The 18,338-nt window shown below is 34.3% G+C and overlaps 3 protein-coding genes across 3 annotated transcripts; 2 read left to right on the forward strand and 1 right to left on the reverse strand.

Annotated features, from left to right (window-relative positions):
• Positions 1 to 316: 316 nt before the first annotated feature.
• LOC112513088 (UDP-glycosyltransferase 87A1-like) lies at positions 317 to 3,692 on the forward strand. The gene is made up of 2 exons (XM_025119213.1): positions 317 to 921; positions 2,701 to 3,692. The coding sequence occupies exons 1-2, from the start codon at positions 447 to 449 to the stop codon at positions 3,561 to 3,563; spliced, it is 1,338 nt and encodes a 445-aa protein (XP_024974981.1). The 5' UTR covers positions 317 to 446; the 3' UTR covers positions 3,564 to 3,692.
• A 2,309-nt stretch (positions 3,693 to 6,001) lies between these two features.
• Positions 6,002 to 6,700, forward strand: LOC112512212 (E3 ubiquitin-protein ligase BRE1-like). The gene has a single exon (XM_025118078.1). The coding sequence runs from the start codon at positions 6,002 to 6,004 to the stop codon at positions 6,698 to 6,700; it is 699 nt and encodes a 232-aa protein (XP_024973846.1).
• A 4,881-nt stretch (positions 6,701 to 11,581) lies between these two features.
• On the reverse strand, positions 11,582 to 15,459 carry LOC112513154 (protein XRI1-like). Its single transcript, XM_025119317.1, has 10 exons — positions 15,356 to 15,459; positions 15,189 to 15,234; positions 14,337 to 14,383; positions 14,083 to 14,202; positions 13,676 to 13,824; positions 13,499 to 13,562; positions 13,309 to 13,420; positions 13,186 to 13,226; positions 13,008 to 13,091; positions 11,582 to 12,151 (listed from the first exon to the last, which is right to left on the reverse strand). Exons 2-10 carry the CDS (start codon positions 15,209 to 15,211, stop codon positions 11,874 to 11,876), a joined length of 918 nt encoding a protein of 305 aa, XP_024975085.1. The 5' UTR covers positions 15,212 to 15,234; positions 15,356 to 15,459; the 3' UTR covers positions 11,582 to 11,873.
• Between the last annotated feature and the right edge of the window lie 2,879 nt (positions 15,460 to 18,338).

Consider the following 18,338-nt stretch of genomic DNA (forward strand, 5'->3'; position numbering starts at 1 on the left):
TAAGAAATTTTAAATAGTTAATTTGATACGAATATCGATATATTTTTGTCAAAATTTTATTTTATTCAAAAATAAAAATATTATTGCATTTTTAAAATCACATAAAACCATATTATAATATCCACTAAGATAAAAAAATAAAACAAAATATTAAAATCAAGATGTATCTCGCTGCATTGCACGAGTATCATTTTAGTGTATTATAAAAATGAAAAATGACGAATAAATAATTTGTTTTGGAGAAGAAATCCAAAATTTGAACAGTGTAATTCACTTTTTTCTTTTAATAGAGATTTTGCATTTTTCATACAATGATTCTGATTTCCGGCGTATCCGGTTTTCAATAAAGCGAACTGATCGACGAATAGTTGTTGAGACAGCTTTATCTGATTCTCCGGCAACCATTTCCAATACTCCGACGGTTCTCCGATTAACCGGAGAGGAAGATGAATCAAGTGGTGATGGTGCCGTTTCCAGGCAGAGGCCACATAAACCCTATGCTGAATCTCTGCAACTTGCTCTCGTCTCGAGTGAATGAACCCAATCGCACCACCGTCTTCACCGTTGTTCTCACCGAGGAATGGCTGGGATTAATCAATCCCGATCTGAAGCAAGCTAACGTGCGGTTCGCTACTATACCTAACGTCCTGCCTTCCGAGCTTCATCGTGGATCCAACATGATTGCTTTTCTAACCGCCGTTTGTACCAAAATGGAACTTCCTTTCGAGGAGGTGCTTGATCAGATGGAGATTCCGGTGGAACTCATTATAGCCGATGCACATATGTATTGGCCGTTTGACGTTGCTAACAAGAGGAATATTCCGGTAACGGCATATTGGCCGCTGTCTGCCTCCATGTTTTCCGTTATACACCATGCTGATCTCCTTGAATCGCACCATCACCTTGGCGTCGATGTATCAGGTATTCAGGTGTTCTTTCTCACTGAATTGCTAATTTGGTAAAGTTATACATCATAATCTTCGATTTATTTGATCCAAACCATTCTAAATCTCATCAAAATAGTAGCAATAGATTTCGATCTGACCTTACATGAATCAAACCATCTACATATGATTGTTATTATTCCAAATTATATTTAATTTCTTATTGATTTTCGATTGAAAACAGAGGGCCGGCCATCGAGCTTTTATCATGCTGTTGGTATATATTTTGAATCACCGGTGGACCAAAAACTTTTCCTTCAACTGGTCGATCTTTTAGGGTGAGTTTGGTACGTAGACGATAAAACATGACAGGACTGAATAGAACCAGTTAAAATGAATAAAATGTAAAAGAGAGACCTATTTGATGTTTTAGAAGATAATTAAGTTTTATTTTGAGGTTATATTGGTAAAAATATAAGTCTGTTCCACCTTGTTCCACCCTGTTCTATGGGGTAGGGGTGGAACAGGCATGTTCCACTTTGTTCCACTCTGTTCTACATAAAATTCATGCCAAACATGAGAAAGAGATCTTTGTCCTGTCCCTGTCCAGTGGACCAAACGCATCCTTAAGGTGGATCAACGGCCGCAAAATCGCGGGTTTGATTGGTGGGAAAAATCGACTCCGTTTAATCCATTGGGAAAACCAATTATGTCGATTCCAGGGACAATACATATTTTTCAATTGAATCGACCTTGACCTTTTTATTATAACACAAGACTACGTCTTAGGTCCGACGTATTTTTAGCTGAAATCTATCACTACAAGGAACTTATTTGGTTTTTTGGTTGATTTCATAAGCTTTTGCAATTTTTAGTATTTTGATTCTGATTGTCATATGTTATTTTCTAAAATTTTCGATTAGGTTTCGTTATGCATCTAAAACTCCTAGTATTGATTAAGATGTTTTACAAATCAAAATTAATTATGCATCTTATTTCACTTCCTTTTACATCTAAGATTTCAACATTAGTAACTAGCAAATTACAAAATAGAAACAAACCAAGATAAAAGAACTCATATATTCAAGGAAAGTTAATTATTTAGCTCATGATTTACAAGAGGATGTAGTTAATCAACAAAAAGTAGAAACAAATTTGGGAATGATGATCAAATTAACAGAGTATTTAAAAGTGTTTAGAATTGAAAAACATAAAAGTGAGAATAGATGTTAACCGGAAACTACATATTTATTACAAGTGAGGACTGAACCCAGAACCTCCTCATAGGAAGTACTCTATTCAAGGAACCAAATCAGAGATAGACCCATAATTTTTTTCAAATGGTGACATCATTTGACTAAAAAGATGACACTTTGGGTCTGGGGTGGAATAAAAGTCTTGCAAACCGACTATACCAAATAAAACTTGTTCTTATTGTAGTTCCAAAATACATACGGTGGCACAACAAATTAACACGGTTGCACCTTTCACGAACCTGAATTTGTTTACCCTTCGATAGAAGAATAATATGGTGGCACATGCCGCCTATACCATCAAAATAGTTCCGTCCTTGAACCAAATACATCCCACCTAGCTTAGATTTTTGTTATAGAATTGGTTTTAAAATATTCAGGGCACTTCTAAAATCACGTGGATGCATTCTCATGATGCCTAATTCTTTTTTCTTTTATGATAATCAAGTGAGTGGGGGCATGGAACCCCGCTCGGTCCTTAGTAGGTCCTGCTCCTTATTTGAACCCTGAAAAAAAAACCGATGAACTCATCCAAACTGATATATTGTGATTTGATTGAACAGAAAGAGGAAAGGAGTGCATAGACTATATTCCTGGAGTGTCTGCATTCACAGTAGCAGACATTCCGGAAATACTTCATGTGGGGATCCTTAAAGACATAACATCTGATCTTCTCGTAGTAACCCAGAAAGCAAATTCTCTCCTATTATCCACCATTTACGACTTAGAATCCGATGCCATTGATGTCCTCAAATCCAGATTGAAAATACCCATCTTCACAGCTGGACCAAACATACCATTATCCTCACAAATCAACTCCATTAATCCACAACCCATTTACATAAACTGGTTAGACTCTAAACCTCCAAGAACAGTCTTGTATGTTTCTTTCGGTAGCTTTTTACCGATATCGGATGTTGAATTGGAAGAAATCGTAGCCGGTTTACGATCGAGTGGTGTCAGCTTCTTGTGGGTTGCTAGAGGAAAAACTGCGGATTTGAAAGAAATGTGTGGTGAAGAAGGGATGGTGGTGGAATGGTGTGATCAAATGGCGGTTTTGTTGCATTCGTCGATAGGTGGGTTTTGGACGCACTGTGGGTGGAATTCGGTGAAGGAGGGATTGTTTTCGGGTGTGCCGATGCTCACTTTGCCAATATTTCTTGATCAACCGCTTAACGAGAAAGCGATTGTTGAAGATTGGAAGGTCGGAAGGAAGGCGAGAACGGAGATGGGGGGTTTTAAGAGGAGGGATGAGATTGCGGAGGTTGTAAGACGGTTTATGGATTCAGAGAGTGTCGAGAGGATCGGGATGATGGAGAGGGCGGAGAAACTTCGAGAAATTTGTCGTGATAGCGTCGGTGATGGTGGATCGGCGAACGAAGATCTTGGAGCTTTTATTAGGGATATTGTAACGATACGAAAGTAAGGAACAAGGTAACGATGTCCCTATGCTTTATTTCTTCCTATTCGGTATTCATCTTGACATTTAGATATTGTAACTATCAATGACGTGAATGTTAAACTCTCAAGTGATATTATAATTGTTGATTACTTGGTAAAATGTCACATCAAAATCAAGCGATGACATGTATGTTGAAAACTTGTTTATCATAAGGTGAAATGGGTACGAGGGTTAGGTTCATGTGAGACCACTCTCTTCTCGTAAGACTACAAAATAACACTGAAACTTCAACAAAACTTTGTGAAGGTACGATAAACACCGAGCCCTCGCACTGAAACACAATGAAGGTATATTTGACAATGATTAAGTAGTCAGAATGATTAAGAGGCTCTTATGATATAATGCAAAATGAAATATAATTGTTTACAATGAAATTAGGGCACTGAATGGTTAAGGAAAGCCCATGATGCAAAATCATTCAGAGGATTTTAGAACTATTAAGATGCAGACTTTTCTTTTGTCAAACAAAATTCACCTCTTAATTATTCAGATGCTGCATCTTAATGAAACTATTAAGAGGGAAACAAACAACCTCGTCAGCAACCACATGGACAAAAATCACAATTTTTAACAAACAAGGGATAGTTTTTTTTTTAATTTAATCTTTATTTTATTTTGAGTAAATTACATTTTTAGTCTTTTTGATTTTCACTCATTATCAAGTTTGGCCTCTCCTTTAAACTAATTACAATTTTAGCAAATATGGTTGTCATTTTGCTTCACTTTCGGTCCATCTGATTAACTATAGTTAAAAAAGTTACTTTACTTTTTCTTTTTCCCTTTTTGTTTTATTATATCACAGAGTAAATTAAGAGGGTGGTTTAGTTAATATTTACCGGTAAAATTCAACACTATCACTTATTTACGAAATAAGATTTTAATCCATCAAAACGATATTGTATGCAACAATTTACCAGGTAAAAGCTAATCATAGTAAGATTCATCGTCATCACTTACCGGTAAAATTCAACACTATCATTTATTTACGAAACAAGATTTTAGTCCATCAAAACGATATTGTATGCAACAATTTACCAGGTAAAAGCGAATCATAGTAAGATTCATCGTCATCACTTACCGAGTAAGAATTTTGTCTTTCTCTTGCTCTTATTGGGTAAGATTCTTGGGTCTTATCATATTTATCTGGTAAGATAATGTAATATGATAAACGTTTAATAAAGGAAAAATTGCACCAAAATGAAACCAACTTACATCTAATTCATATTTTGTGGAACCAACTTTCAAAATCGTCATTTTGGGGAACCAACTTGCACTTGATTCCTATTTTGGGGAACCAACTTTCAAAATTGTCATTTTGGAGAACCAACTTGCACCTGATTCCTATTTTAGGGAACCAACTTGCAAAATAATTATAGAAAAATAATTAAAATTCGTTTTTTTCTAAAAATTAATGCAATAAAATATATTTTTCATTTCAAATCTCGTTTTTTTAATTCAGATATCAAATTGAACATTTAAAAAAAATCCAAATTACCACAATAAAAATTATTTTTTACTAATGCAAAAAAAAAATCAATTTAATAGAAAAAAAATTAATTGATGCAATTGGTCAGATATAAAAATCTTGAATATGATATTTAATATTTATTTTTTATTGCATCAATTAATTTTTTTTATTAAATTGATTTTTTTTGTTGCATTAGTAAAAAACAATTTTTATTGTGGTAAGTTGGATTTTTTTTAAAAATGTTCAATTTAATATCTGAATTAAAAAAAACGAGATTTGAAATGAAAAATAGATTTTATTGCATTAATTTTTGGAAAAAAAAAAACGAATTTTTGTTATTTTCCTATAATTATTTTGCAAGTTGGTTCCCCAAAATAGGAATCAGGTGCAAGTTGGTTCCCCAAAATAACGATTTTAAAAGTTGGTTTTCAAAAATAAGAATTAGATGAAAGTTAGTTTCATTTTGGTGCAATTTTCCCTTTGATAAACGGTCACTAAGATTTTCATCATCCGATTCATTATTTTTATTTTATGCCCCTAGTTAACGACAACAATGAGGAACAAAATGTAATTTGGCTTAGAAACTGAATGTGAATGGTATTTTGGTAACGAACGCAAATGATATATTAATAATTCAAAAAACGGACTGATCAACCATGAGACTCGCTCCACAACATCTCTCATGGCCTCTGCTTCATTTCTGTTTTGATTTAACCTTCTCGCCTTCATAATTCAATCTTCTCTTTTGTTCCTTTACATCATATATGTTTTCAGATCTATCCCTCCCTCTGATATTTTACGTTTTGAAATCTTCATTCTTCAATTGTTTGGGTTCATAATGTTTCAATTCTGAATTTGACGAAAAACGGTGGTAAAATCGTGATTTCCAGCACTGTTTGTGATCGGAGAAACGAAGGTATCACCTGGTGTAACCATGGACGGCAAAAACTCAGTTTCCGATAGGATACGACATCGAACTATTATGGATATGCTACAAGACGATGATCAAGCTTCTGGATCGAAGAAAAGTTGGAAGGCTTTTCGAGACAAGCTCCGTCTCAAAAAAGCCGGAGCAGCGTGGACCTCCACCGTCCCCATCCCTGCCTCCGATATTCCTATCCAAACCAACACCAACCGTATGATGATGCGACGTGGTTCCGCGAGGTATCCAAGCGATCCAAACGTCGACAGTTTGGACGCTGAAGGAACTCGACAGGTAGCGCATATGGAGAGGCAACGGAGCATCAGGTTACTTCCGTTGGAAACCGATCCGGATGAGGAAGACGAAAATAACTCACCAGAAGACGACGAGCAAAAAATTCCGGCGGCGGAAGAAATAAATCTACAATCGCAGACGTCGTTGATGGCGTTGCTGGAAGACTACGGAGCTAATTCTGTCGAAGATGAAGGGGAACATGAGGCAGAGGCAGAGCCAGAGCCAGAGCCAGAGGAGGAAGACGAAGATATTGGAGACTACCATATCTGCTGCGGGTGCACGGGAAAGCATAAGGGCGCAGCATTTGGTCCTTGTGGCCATACATTTTGCAAGAGCTGTACAAGGGAACTTCATGTCTCCAGAGGTAACTGTCCTACCTGCAATAATTACATCTTGGAAATTCTCGATATCTATTAACTTTTTTCTTCTTCCACATTCATTGATTTCTCCATAGATTTTGCATTTAATTTTTTCTTCATAATTATGTGTTACAAATTTTGTTTTGTGGAGCGATTAGAATACGAGGCTCGTTTTTTCCTTCAAAATTCTCATACGTTTTCATTGTACGAAATCAACATTTCTATAAGATTACACAAGTCAAATATGATCCGGCTTTCATAAACATAGTACTTTTTGTAGTAGATTTTTGAAGTAAATATGATGACAGGAGTGAGTTCACAGAAACTATTTGTCTACTTGATGATATGTAGGAAGAGTTAGGTGATTTTACGTCAAATCAGTAATATGTAGGAAGAGTTAGGTGATTTTACGTCAAATCAGTAATATGTAGGAAGAGTNGTAGGAAGAGTTAGGTGATTTTACGTCAAATCAGTAATATGTAGGAAGAGTTAGGTGATTTTACGTCAAATCAGTAATATGTAGGAAGAGTTAGGGGTTGTTTATCGAACGCTTTTTCGGATAAGTACTTATCAAGTCATACTACCTTATCAGATGAATATGGGAAGGACCAAGAATTTTACCCGGTAAAAACGAGAAAATGACCAAGAGTTTTACCCGGTAAGTGAGGGCGACGACTCTTACCACGGTAAAAGCTTACCGGGTAAATTGTTACATACAATACCGTTTTGGTGGACTAAAATCTTACCCGTTAAGTAAACAATAGTGTTAAATTTTACCGGTAAACGCTTATCGGGTAAGTGTTTGGTAAATGGCCCCTAACTGTTTGCAAAAACTAGTTAGTATTCGGATGCATGTATGGGTGCATCAAAACCCGACTAATCCCAACCAACCCGAAACAATTTTTACATAGTCAAGTTGTAAAATTTTCAAATCATAGATATTAGATTGGAAATGAATCAGGGTCATTTGAACCCAATTCAACACAACCCGACTTTTTTCTAAACCGTATATTTAATGAATATATGTACATTAGGCATCAGACCAACATGTAATTAGCTTTATTCATAATTATATTACAATTTCAACAATAATTTTTATTTTTTTTACATGCTAAGAAGCACGTCTTGACTAATTAAATTCGGGTTAGACTAAGAGTGACCAGAAATATTTACATGAACCTTCAACTTTCTTTTTTGAGTTTCTTAGCCTTATTTATATGTTTTCATTTTGATTTTATTTCGTTTAAACATAATCGCTTAGCTAGATTGCAAAATGATGTAACAGAGTTTCAACCTGACCAACCCAACTCATATGGTTTGGGTTGGGTTGTTCAAATGCTTTTTATCCGACCAACCCACTCATCATAAAATATTTGATTGGATAAAACAGTTTCGAGAACATGCGTTTTTTTATTTTTCTTCTCCTTCCCTCCATTTCGTTTCATTTCTCTCCTTAAAAAACATGAGTTTTTTTTTAAATATTTTTCTTCTCTTTTCTTCCATTTCGTTTCTTTTCTCTCCTTAAAAAAAGGTTTTGAGAAGATAGCGGGAAACCAGTTTGAAAGAGATAAAATGTTAAAGCTATCTACATATACTTTCCAACACGTATTTAATTTAGATTTTTTATTAAGGGGTGCTCGTTTAACGGTATAAACTTCATTACTAGTTTGCACTCTATCAAATTGTGTGATCTGATACTTTAGTCGCATGGTTTAGGGTTATATATGGGGTTAGGTTCAAAAGAAAACCTCAAAAAAAATGAAAAACTGAGGAACAGCTTGATAACCGTTCATCTAAAATTGTATGTACATGTGCATACAAGTAATTTGTAATGGTAACAAGTAGGGGTGTTTACGGTGCGGTTTGGCCAGGTTTGAGGAAAAACCGCTAACCGCATTACATATGCGGTTTTAATATTTTCCCAAACCGCACCGCATAAACTTCAAATTGTAAAATGTGATGCGTTGCAGTGTGATTTATGCGGTTTGTACGTATCGCACCCTATGGCTACAATCCAATAATTATAAGTTAAAAAATACATTATAAAATTGACGATAAAGTGACCATGGTCCAAAAAAATAAAGAGTTTTAACATATCCAATTCGTATAGGGAAAATTGCATCAAAATGGAACCAACTTTCACCTTATTCCTATTTTGGGGAACCAACTTTTAAAATCTTCATTTAGGAATCTCTATCAAACTTTTTGTTTATTTAAGAGTCTGGTTGACCTGTTAATGCTGACATAATCCAGATCTTTTGCCAACTAAAATATTCCACATCATATTAATTCTTTTATTTTAAATCCACGTCATATTTTAAAATTGCAAAATAATTATATAAAATTAACTAAAATTTGTTTTTTTTCAAAAATTAATGCAATAAAATATATTTTTCTTTGCAAATCTCGTTTTTTAAATAAAAAAAAATTTAAATATCAAATTGAAGATGTTTCCAAATCTTTTTGAAATTAATTTTTTCTATCTAGAAAACGAGATTTGGAAACATCTTCAATTTGATATTTGAATTTTTTTATTTATTTAAAAAACGAGATTTGCAAAGAAAAATAGATTTTAGCGCATTAATTTTTGAAAAAAGGAATTTTAGTTAATTTTATATAATTATTTTACAATTTTAAAATATAACGTGGATTTAAAATTAAAAATTAATATGATGTGGAATATCTTAGTTGGCAAAATATTTGGGTTATGTCAGCATTAACATGTCAACTAGACCATTAAATAAACAAAAAGTTTAATAGAGACCCCTAAATGAAGATTTTAAAAATTGTTTCCTCAAAATAAAAATAAGGTGAAAGTTGGTTCCATTTTGATGTAATTTTTCCTTATAGAAACATTTATAATATTTTTGTGTAAATTTTTTAAGGAAAAGATTTATAGTGTATTTGAATAATTCAATTAAATATTTTTATTTCACCTAAGACATTATACAAAAAAAAAATCAAACAAGATTATATATATGTTTAAAATTGATTTTTCAGAGAGAAAAAATCCTGACCCGGAATTAATTACAATAGAAAAATTTCAGACCAAGACCAATTTAGCCCCGACCCCTCGACTCAGTCAGGGACTGGTTTTTAACCAAGTAATAGAATGATCAAAATAATAATAAATTAGTATTATTTTACGATTTTTATTTCAACCATACATTAAAAAACAAAATATTAGCAAAAAGTATCATTAAAGAACAAAATACGAGACAAAATTTTAGGGTTTAATGAATAATATCCCCGTATAGTTTGGTGATTCACAATTTATTAACACAAATCTTTTTTATATCTTTCATTTGAAAGCAAAACAACTTTTTTTGTGCTAATCATTCTACTTGATACAATAACTGTTAAATTTAAGGAAATAAATAAAGAGTTGATATAGTACAGCTGGTTTTTGAGAAGAATAAAAAGTAAAAATCTAACTTTTTTTTTATAACTTCAATCAAATAAAAGTTCCTATTATCATTGCAAAAACGCACATTTTGAACACTACTAAAATAAAAATGGCTTGTCACAAATTAAAGATTGACCATATCAAGAAGCAATAAATTAGAACAATTGTACTTTTTTTACAAGATGATGTGAAAAATGGACTTTAACAAAATCTGCGATTCATGGTATGAATTACATTTTTTGTCCATGTGGTTTGTGAAAATTTATGAGTTTTGTCTCTGTGAGTTGGAAATCGTAACGTTTTTATAGTCGTGAAGACATGGGTTGAAAAGGTGGCGTTAAAGCTGTCGGACTTTATCCCGGAGTTCCCATAACGAGTCCGACAGGGGCCCCATATCATTGAGGTCCTCGAGAATTTGGAAAAGATTTTCTAGAGAATCCTCCCCCGTCGCAGACCGGAGATTGTCGAGCATGCGAGCTCCCCTACGGACCCAATCCCCCCCCCCCCAAGTCCAGCGGTATCATTTTTTGGATGATCGAGGCTTTCACTTCCATATGTTCTCGTGCCTCGATCCGATAGAGGTCAATGACCTCTGGTATTTTTTGTCCTTAAAATTTATTTTTGTTTCAGTTCATAGGATTACTTTATTCTTTTAGTCTCTTATACTTTAAAGTAGAAAATAGTCTAGGAATAAAAATTTGTGATTTAGTTTTTTTATATCAAATGATAAAATTATAGTTGTCAGCAGTGAGCCCTAACTTTAAAAAATTGAACCTCTATTTCACATAGCACATAAAAAGATAAAGAGGCTTGCTTTTTTAACCCTAAACTAAAGCTGACCACCAGTCAACCAATCCAAACCAAAGCAAGAATCCTTCTAACTTTATCCCATTTTCTAGGAGGAAATCAAAAGAATAAAACAACCAACTCCCATCTCAATACACCCTAAAAAGCTCATTTAAGCATGCCTCTTTTAAAGTGCACAATATTTGTTACACTTTTTACTAAGCCAAAGTTCTTTCACATAAAGAGTAGTTCTACCATTCACTACTCTCCCCAAACCCAGGCTTAAATAACATATACCGGGTTAGTTTCGTTTGGTTTGGTTTAAAAATGCACAACATTAATTAGTCTACGCTCAAATAAGCTCGTATGATTAACCTAGCCTGATCAACACTCTTGCCCGTGTGTGTGTGTGTGTGCCCGTTCTAAGTATATCAAGGAAAAGTATAATAATAAGGGCGGCCTTAAGATTGGGAGGGACGTAAAGGGGATGGACATAAACCAAACCAAACCAAACCAACTCAGCAGGATGTGGGGAATGGGGGAGGGTGATGTATGCAAACCTAGTCTCTACCCCAAAGAATGGAGCGTTTGTTTCTTGGAAGACACTGGTGTACTCCGACAACTAGCAGTAAAATTAATACATGGATGAATTCAATTCTCGATTTCATTGTTTTGCGAAGGTTGGGACGGAAGTACGGGATGAATGCGAGATCAAAAAAAAAGAACCAAACGACAAGTAACGCGTAATTTAAAGTTGAAAATAGATTAATTGAGCAAATTAGCATAGTCAAAGTTCTTCTAAGGACAAAAGGATGGTAGAAGGATCTTTTAGACAAAAAGATCCCAATAGATTCCGGTCGACTCACGGATAGAACAGGAATCTACCACCTAATGGAGATGCAAACACTTGCATATGTGAAGATAAAACTATCTTTCTATTTAATTTAACTTCTATAGACCGCGGGCATGGTGACAGAAAACCATAGCTCCATGAAAAACCGAAGCAATTACAGGGGAAAAGAAAGAAGCACTTATCTGATCATCCTTTTGTTCTCATGATCGTAATGCTGCCTTTGCCGCCTTCTGTGCGGATTTTGGTTTTACCAACGATGGGCTTTCCAGAGAAAGCAGAGGTCGGGTATGATATGGTGGGATCTTCATAAGTTTTCTTGGATTTTGATGGCGGTGGAGTGAGGATCTTCTGGTTTATGTCTTTAAGAGTAACTGCTCCTTGGACACCACATGGTTTCACGAAGGCAAACGGAAGAACAACCGAAGAAGTCATTCTTGTGGGTGTCTTAATGAAAGACTTTTTCCCTACATGTTACAAGAATCCATGAATAAATTAGCGCGGTTTCATGTTCATTTGGCATGCAGATAATCCGACTTTCTTTGTTTTCCATTGTTGTATTTTAAGTGTTTTTAGTTAGAATTACATTTAGGCCAATTTTTTCCAATTCACTATACCATCTCCTACTATCACCATGGTTGGAGTGTTCAGTGAGAGGGAGCGTTTGGTAAACGAACGAGACTGGACAGGACCGGACAGGTGAGAGTGTTGTAGGCGGGGTGAAAGAATTATGGAAGGTTTTAGGGTTTTAATTTGACATGGGTAGTTTAGTAATTTACTAATCTTGTTTCATCTCCCTGATTTTTATTCCACTCAAGTCCTGTCATGTCCCAATCTAATGCGGCACCAAACATGGGACAAGTTAGTCATGTCCCAATCTAATGCCGCACCAAACATGGGACAAGTTAGTCATGTCCACATACCAAATGCACCCTAAGTGCTCAACAATGTATTATGTTTCAATTCACTATAGATTTCTTTCTGTTCTTGAACCCTTACTTTTCTGTTTACTGAATTGTGCTTTGGTTAGCAAAACAAAGTGTTGTTTCAGACCCTTAACGAGTAGATCCCACTCCTTGATCAAGCGGTAACAGATCAAGAAAAACTCAGGGGAAACAATATGGGTGGTCACATAGATATCATAATAATCCTTAGGGGTTATTCACATCTTTATGGTTTCTATTCGAGTTTGCTAGACAGAACTTACACATGGATATCATAATAATTCCTAGGGGTTGTTCGCCTCTTTATGATTTCTACCCGGGTTCACTAAACAGTTATTTAAAAGGAAAACTGGAAATCTACAGGAATGGAAAGGCTAACCTTTGAAAATAACATTTTGGCGAGTAGGAGTGTGGCGTTCCGGCACCATATTACCTCCATTCTCAGGTTGTAAATTATTCGAATCTAACATAACAATCAAACAGAAAAGGTTTAGGAAAAAATGGAAAATATCAAGCTCAAAAATAAAAGAAGTTTAAGTGTTAGATCGTGCATGTACCTGTAAGATTGATCTGAATATCGGAGGTCCCAGATAAATTCCTATTTTCAAAATAATGAATTGAGCCAATCTCTTTTGTAGATAAAAAGACACCAATTTATCATAAAATAAAAAGAAACATACATATCATCAGGGATAAATTGCATCCCCGAGTCATTTACAAGGCAATCGGCCAGCCATCCGTCTGAAGATTGATCCAACCCATCATAACCAGATGCAGATGCAGACATATCATCTGGAAACACAATCTATTTGTCACTTTAAACCGAGTAAACATTCTTAAATGATGCACACAAGGTTTCAAGAGTCGAACCAGCAAATCCAGACACCCATTGTGCCATATCAGAAAATGCCCCATCCAACGAGTCTTCCCTCGCCTAACCATAAGAACAGAACAAGTGTGGTTAAGCACATAACTTCCTGTAGAAAAATTAGCACAAAATAACAAAAAAAAAACTAACGGATTTGCAATGGGCAGCCCGATACCAACCTTAGACTTTAAAAAAGTGGATGAGAAATCCTCATCACAAAGCGGAAGAACATCTACATCTAGAACTTCATCCTCAAAATGCAGCATTCGGCGTCTCTTTGCTTGGGAAGACGCTTCCCTACACATCTCCATTCCCTTGTTTATGTTTTCTGTTTAAGCACTTGTGTCAGATAACAATAATCATAATTACACCAAGGGATCATTGGCACAGTGGTATCCTGTATCCAAGGTTACCAATGGCAATAGGGCCCAATATCCATGGAGGTCAAGGGTTCAAATCTCACCAATGATGAGAGGTGTATATGCGTTTTGCTGTATATAAACTATTACTATATACTTCAAAGAAAAAGAATCATAATTACGGCTAAAACAGAAATGCATCCCCTTAAATGCAATTACTTAATTACCATTATCAGTAACTTGATACGCCAAATCCCCACAAGACTTCACCGGGGTTGTTTCATTAAACACATAAGAAAGATCATCGCCACTCTCGCTTACATTGTTCCAGAGGCTATTAGATTCATCTGCTTACAATCCATTTAACCAAATCAACATTAATTACATGCCCACAAACAATCTGCCCCCGCCAAATGATTCGTATATTTATGCAAATTGAAAGTGTGTATATATGTATATATAACAAAATTACAAGTCTTACCTAGTTGCAAACCGTAATCTTCGCCTTTCCAGTCCCACATTTCATCACTACAACTCATATAAAAGAGATTTCAGTAACAACATTACATTACAAAGTCATAATTGCTAACACTTCAAACACACACCACAAGGCATTCAGATGAATATAAACAAAACATCAAACGCCTGGAATTCGTGTTAAGAAAAACAAAATTAAGATTAAACACAATTAAAGTGATTAATCAAAGGCATAAAATAGCAATTAATTTCTTGATTTATATATTAAATTGGATATAATATGCAAAGAGATAATGCATACATTTAGTGCTGGATCTGTCACGAAGAAACATAAATCTGAATTTAAAGCTGGAAAATCATCATTAAAACAAGCCTGAAATGATCTATCAATCACTAAACACATTTAAATCACTTCGCTATCAAGCAAATCAAGTAGAAAACTCGATGAATCATAAAATTAAATGATTGAAATTGCTACAACCGATTAAAAGTTGACCAAAATATCATCATTAATACCGACTTAAATTGTTTTTTTTATTTTATATTAGACACGATCTATCTCTATGAACATTTTATTCACCTGGATATCATCTCAAATCCTCAACGAATCCAAAAAAGCTTCATAAACTTGCTAAAATCCAGCAAAATCGAATCAAATCAACACTCCGAAACTAATCTGACCGGATTCGATTCAACTACGACTACGTAAAAACTCTCAAAATTCACGAAATCAAGCAAATCGCAAGTCGTAAAACGATCAAAACAACACAATATCAAAACAATCCACCTACATTTTCCTTTTAACAAGCAAAAAAATCATCAAATACAGCAACAACAGAAAAGGATTATCACGTACTTGTCATTCCTGTTGTGTTCCATTCAAGTAAACAATCAAATCAAATCTGCAGACAACCAAAGCAAATCAAACACAAAACAAATCACTACAATACAATTCTCTGGTCTAGAATTTACAATCGAAACTAGCCGTTGAGATGGATTGAAGAGAAAAATTAGAGAACATACGTAGAATTGGGAATGCGAAGAAGCCAAAAAGAAGCGAGTGTGTGGAGAAGTGTGCAAACCGCCGATTCTCACACACACACACACCTTTTTTTTCTGTGTGTGTTTTGTAGTGTATGTGTGTGGGGGGCTTGGATTTGGGGGCTATTTATTAGCATACGGCTGATCTGATGAATGGGTAACAATGGGACTGGGGGAGAAGACCAGGCTGAGGGCTATGGGGACCCTTTTCCCCTTTTCTTTTTTCTTTTTTCTTTTTTCTTTTTTTATGAAAAATAAATAAATATTATTTTAATCCTAAAATAAAAAGAGTAAATTACATTTTTCATCCCTGTGGTTTATTAAACTTTGTGGATTTATGTTTTTTTAATTCGAAATTATGATTTTCATATTTATTGCTATTTTTTTAGGGTTGTTCAAGAAAATTGTTAAACCAGATCATTTTTGGCCGTTTGCGTGGTACGACGGCTTGATCTGATCTGAAAAATAACCAAATCATTCAGTTTGGTCTGGTCTATGCTTTCAAAGTATTTTTGAGCGGTTTGGACCGAACCGACCACCAAAAGTACACATACACACACACACACACACACATATATATATATATATATATATATGTGTGTGTGTGTGTGTGTGTGTATTAAGTGTATTTAGTTTTCATGTTGTAAGCTCAACTTGTATGACCCAATTAATGAAAAGTTCGTCCAAGCCATTGTGTTTTTAGTTTTCATAATTGACGGCATAATCTAAGGGGCTGTTTACCTAAATGCTTACCCGGTAAGCGTTTACCGTTATAAGTCAACACTATAATTTATTTTATGGATAAGATCGTAGTAAATCAAAATGAAATGATATGCAACAATTTACTTGGTTAACATTTACCCAGGTAAGAGTCATTACTCTCACTTACCATGTAAAACTTTCTATCCTTATGATCACTCTTACCGGGTAAGATTCTTGGGTTTTGACGTGTTCATTCAGTGAGAAAAATTACCCGATAAACACCTACCGAGTAGCATTTAATAAACGGCCCCTAAATTGACAAAATTCTGAAATCCGTCAAAAATCAAATTCAATATTTAAAATCTTCGAGGCTTACGCCTCATGTACCTAATGGGGAAAATGTCTCGAGACTCATTTCCGTTCTTTAAAACCTTGGGTATATGTGTATCGTACTCTACTTAATAATCAATTTGTCATAACTAGCATCCGGTTGAACCTCTATATAACAAAACACGTATTCTTCTGTCCAAAAAAAAAGGGTCGTGTACCAAACACTTACCCGGGTAAGCGTTTACCAAGTCATGTTACCTCACTGGAGGAATATGGTAAGGACCAGGAATCTTATCCGGTAAGAGCAAGATAAGGACCATGAATCTTACTTGGTAAGTGAGGGCGACAACTCTTACAATGGTCAGTGCTTACCGGGTAAATTGTTGCATACGATGTCGTTTTTGTGAACTAAAATCTTACCCCATAAGTAATAATAGAGTTAAATTTTACCGGTAAACACTTATTGGGTAAATGTTTGGTAAACGACCCCTAGTGTTCATATTTTTATTTTTGTCACAAAATAAGTGTATACTTTACCATTTTATCTGTAATTATGAGATGAATAAATTAACTACTCCATCTTTTATTAAGAATAAAATTGTGATTTGGTTCATTTAAAGTTTAATAATTATATTTTTCTAAATTGTAATTTTTTCCACTATGGATACTTATTTTGAGACAGATGAAATATTTTTTTTAATTAAATGTAAATTTACTTGATTAAATATCAAAATAATCATTTAAAAAATTACATTCAAAACACTTTTATAAAAATATTTAAACTTGGGAGTTAAAAGGGTTATGAAAATTCATTAGGGTTCGTTTGGTTTGTATAATTGTTTTTTGACCGATTTTGATTTCATGAAGGGATTTGGATTGGAATTAGTTTGAAATTATATGGTGTGTTTGGTTTGTAGGATTTGGAATAGAATTGGATTTCATTATTTATAAAAAAATATATAAATAATTATAGAAATAATGGAATTATATTTTTATTAATCGATTATTACAAAACAAATGTTGTTAACATTTTTTCAGACTTTATTACATACAATTCTATAAAATCTCGAGCACTTCTTAAGGATTTCAAAATCCTATCATCCCATGTTTGAAGGATTTTAATTAAATCTTAGGATTTCAAATCTGGACAATCTAACAAACCAAACATGCGATTAGAATGGATTTGAAATACAAATTCCCTCAAATCCATTTCATTTCTTCAAACCAAACGGGACCTTAGTATATTATTGTTTGGATCAAATTTAAATCTCAACTTAGTGGGCGTTTACTAAACGATTATCCAGTAAGTGTTTACCGGGTAATTTTTTTTACCAGATTAACATGGTAGAATCTTATCCGGTTAGAGCGGTAAAAGAATGGAGAGTCTTACCCGGTAAAAATGGTGAAAGGATAGAGAGTTTTACCCAGTAAGTGAGAGTGACAACTCTTATCAGGTAAGTTGTTGGTCCCGTGAGGGTCTACAAGAAGAGAAACAGTTTGTAAAAGGGGGGGGGGATGAATACAAACACAATATTTTCAAATTTAAAATATATATTTGATAAAAAAGATTAATACAGATTTTACAAGATTGTTTGCGGAAAGATAAGGTAGTAAAAACATATCTAAACAATCTTTAGTTACACACCAAGTCTTAGCAAATACAATAAAAGAAATGATGTAGAAAATATCATTTACTTAAGCTAGAAAATGTTTGAAGTAAGAATTAGGGTTAGAGAGTGAGTTGCGCGCACTCTGCATGGAGAAGAAACACTTCTATTTATACTCGGTGCATTAAATGAACATTTAATGCAATATGGTAGGGTTATAGTGCGTGTCAAGCCTTAAGAGGGAGGCTTGTCATTTGCTACAGTGAATAGTATAAAAAGCACTATTAATGAGCAAACATCCTTACCTAAAGTTGGTGGACAATAGA

The sequence above is a fragment of the Cynara cardunculus genome (genome assembly GCF_001531365.2).
Source record: "Cynara cardunculus var. scolymus isolate 2C chromosome LG 5, CcrdV1, whole genome shotgun sequence".
In the NCBI taxonomy this organism is placed as follows: domain Eukaryota; kingdom Viridiplantae; phylum Streptophyta; class Magnoliopsida; order Asterales; family Asteraceae; genus Cynara; species Cynara cardunculus.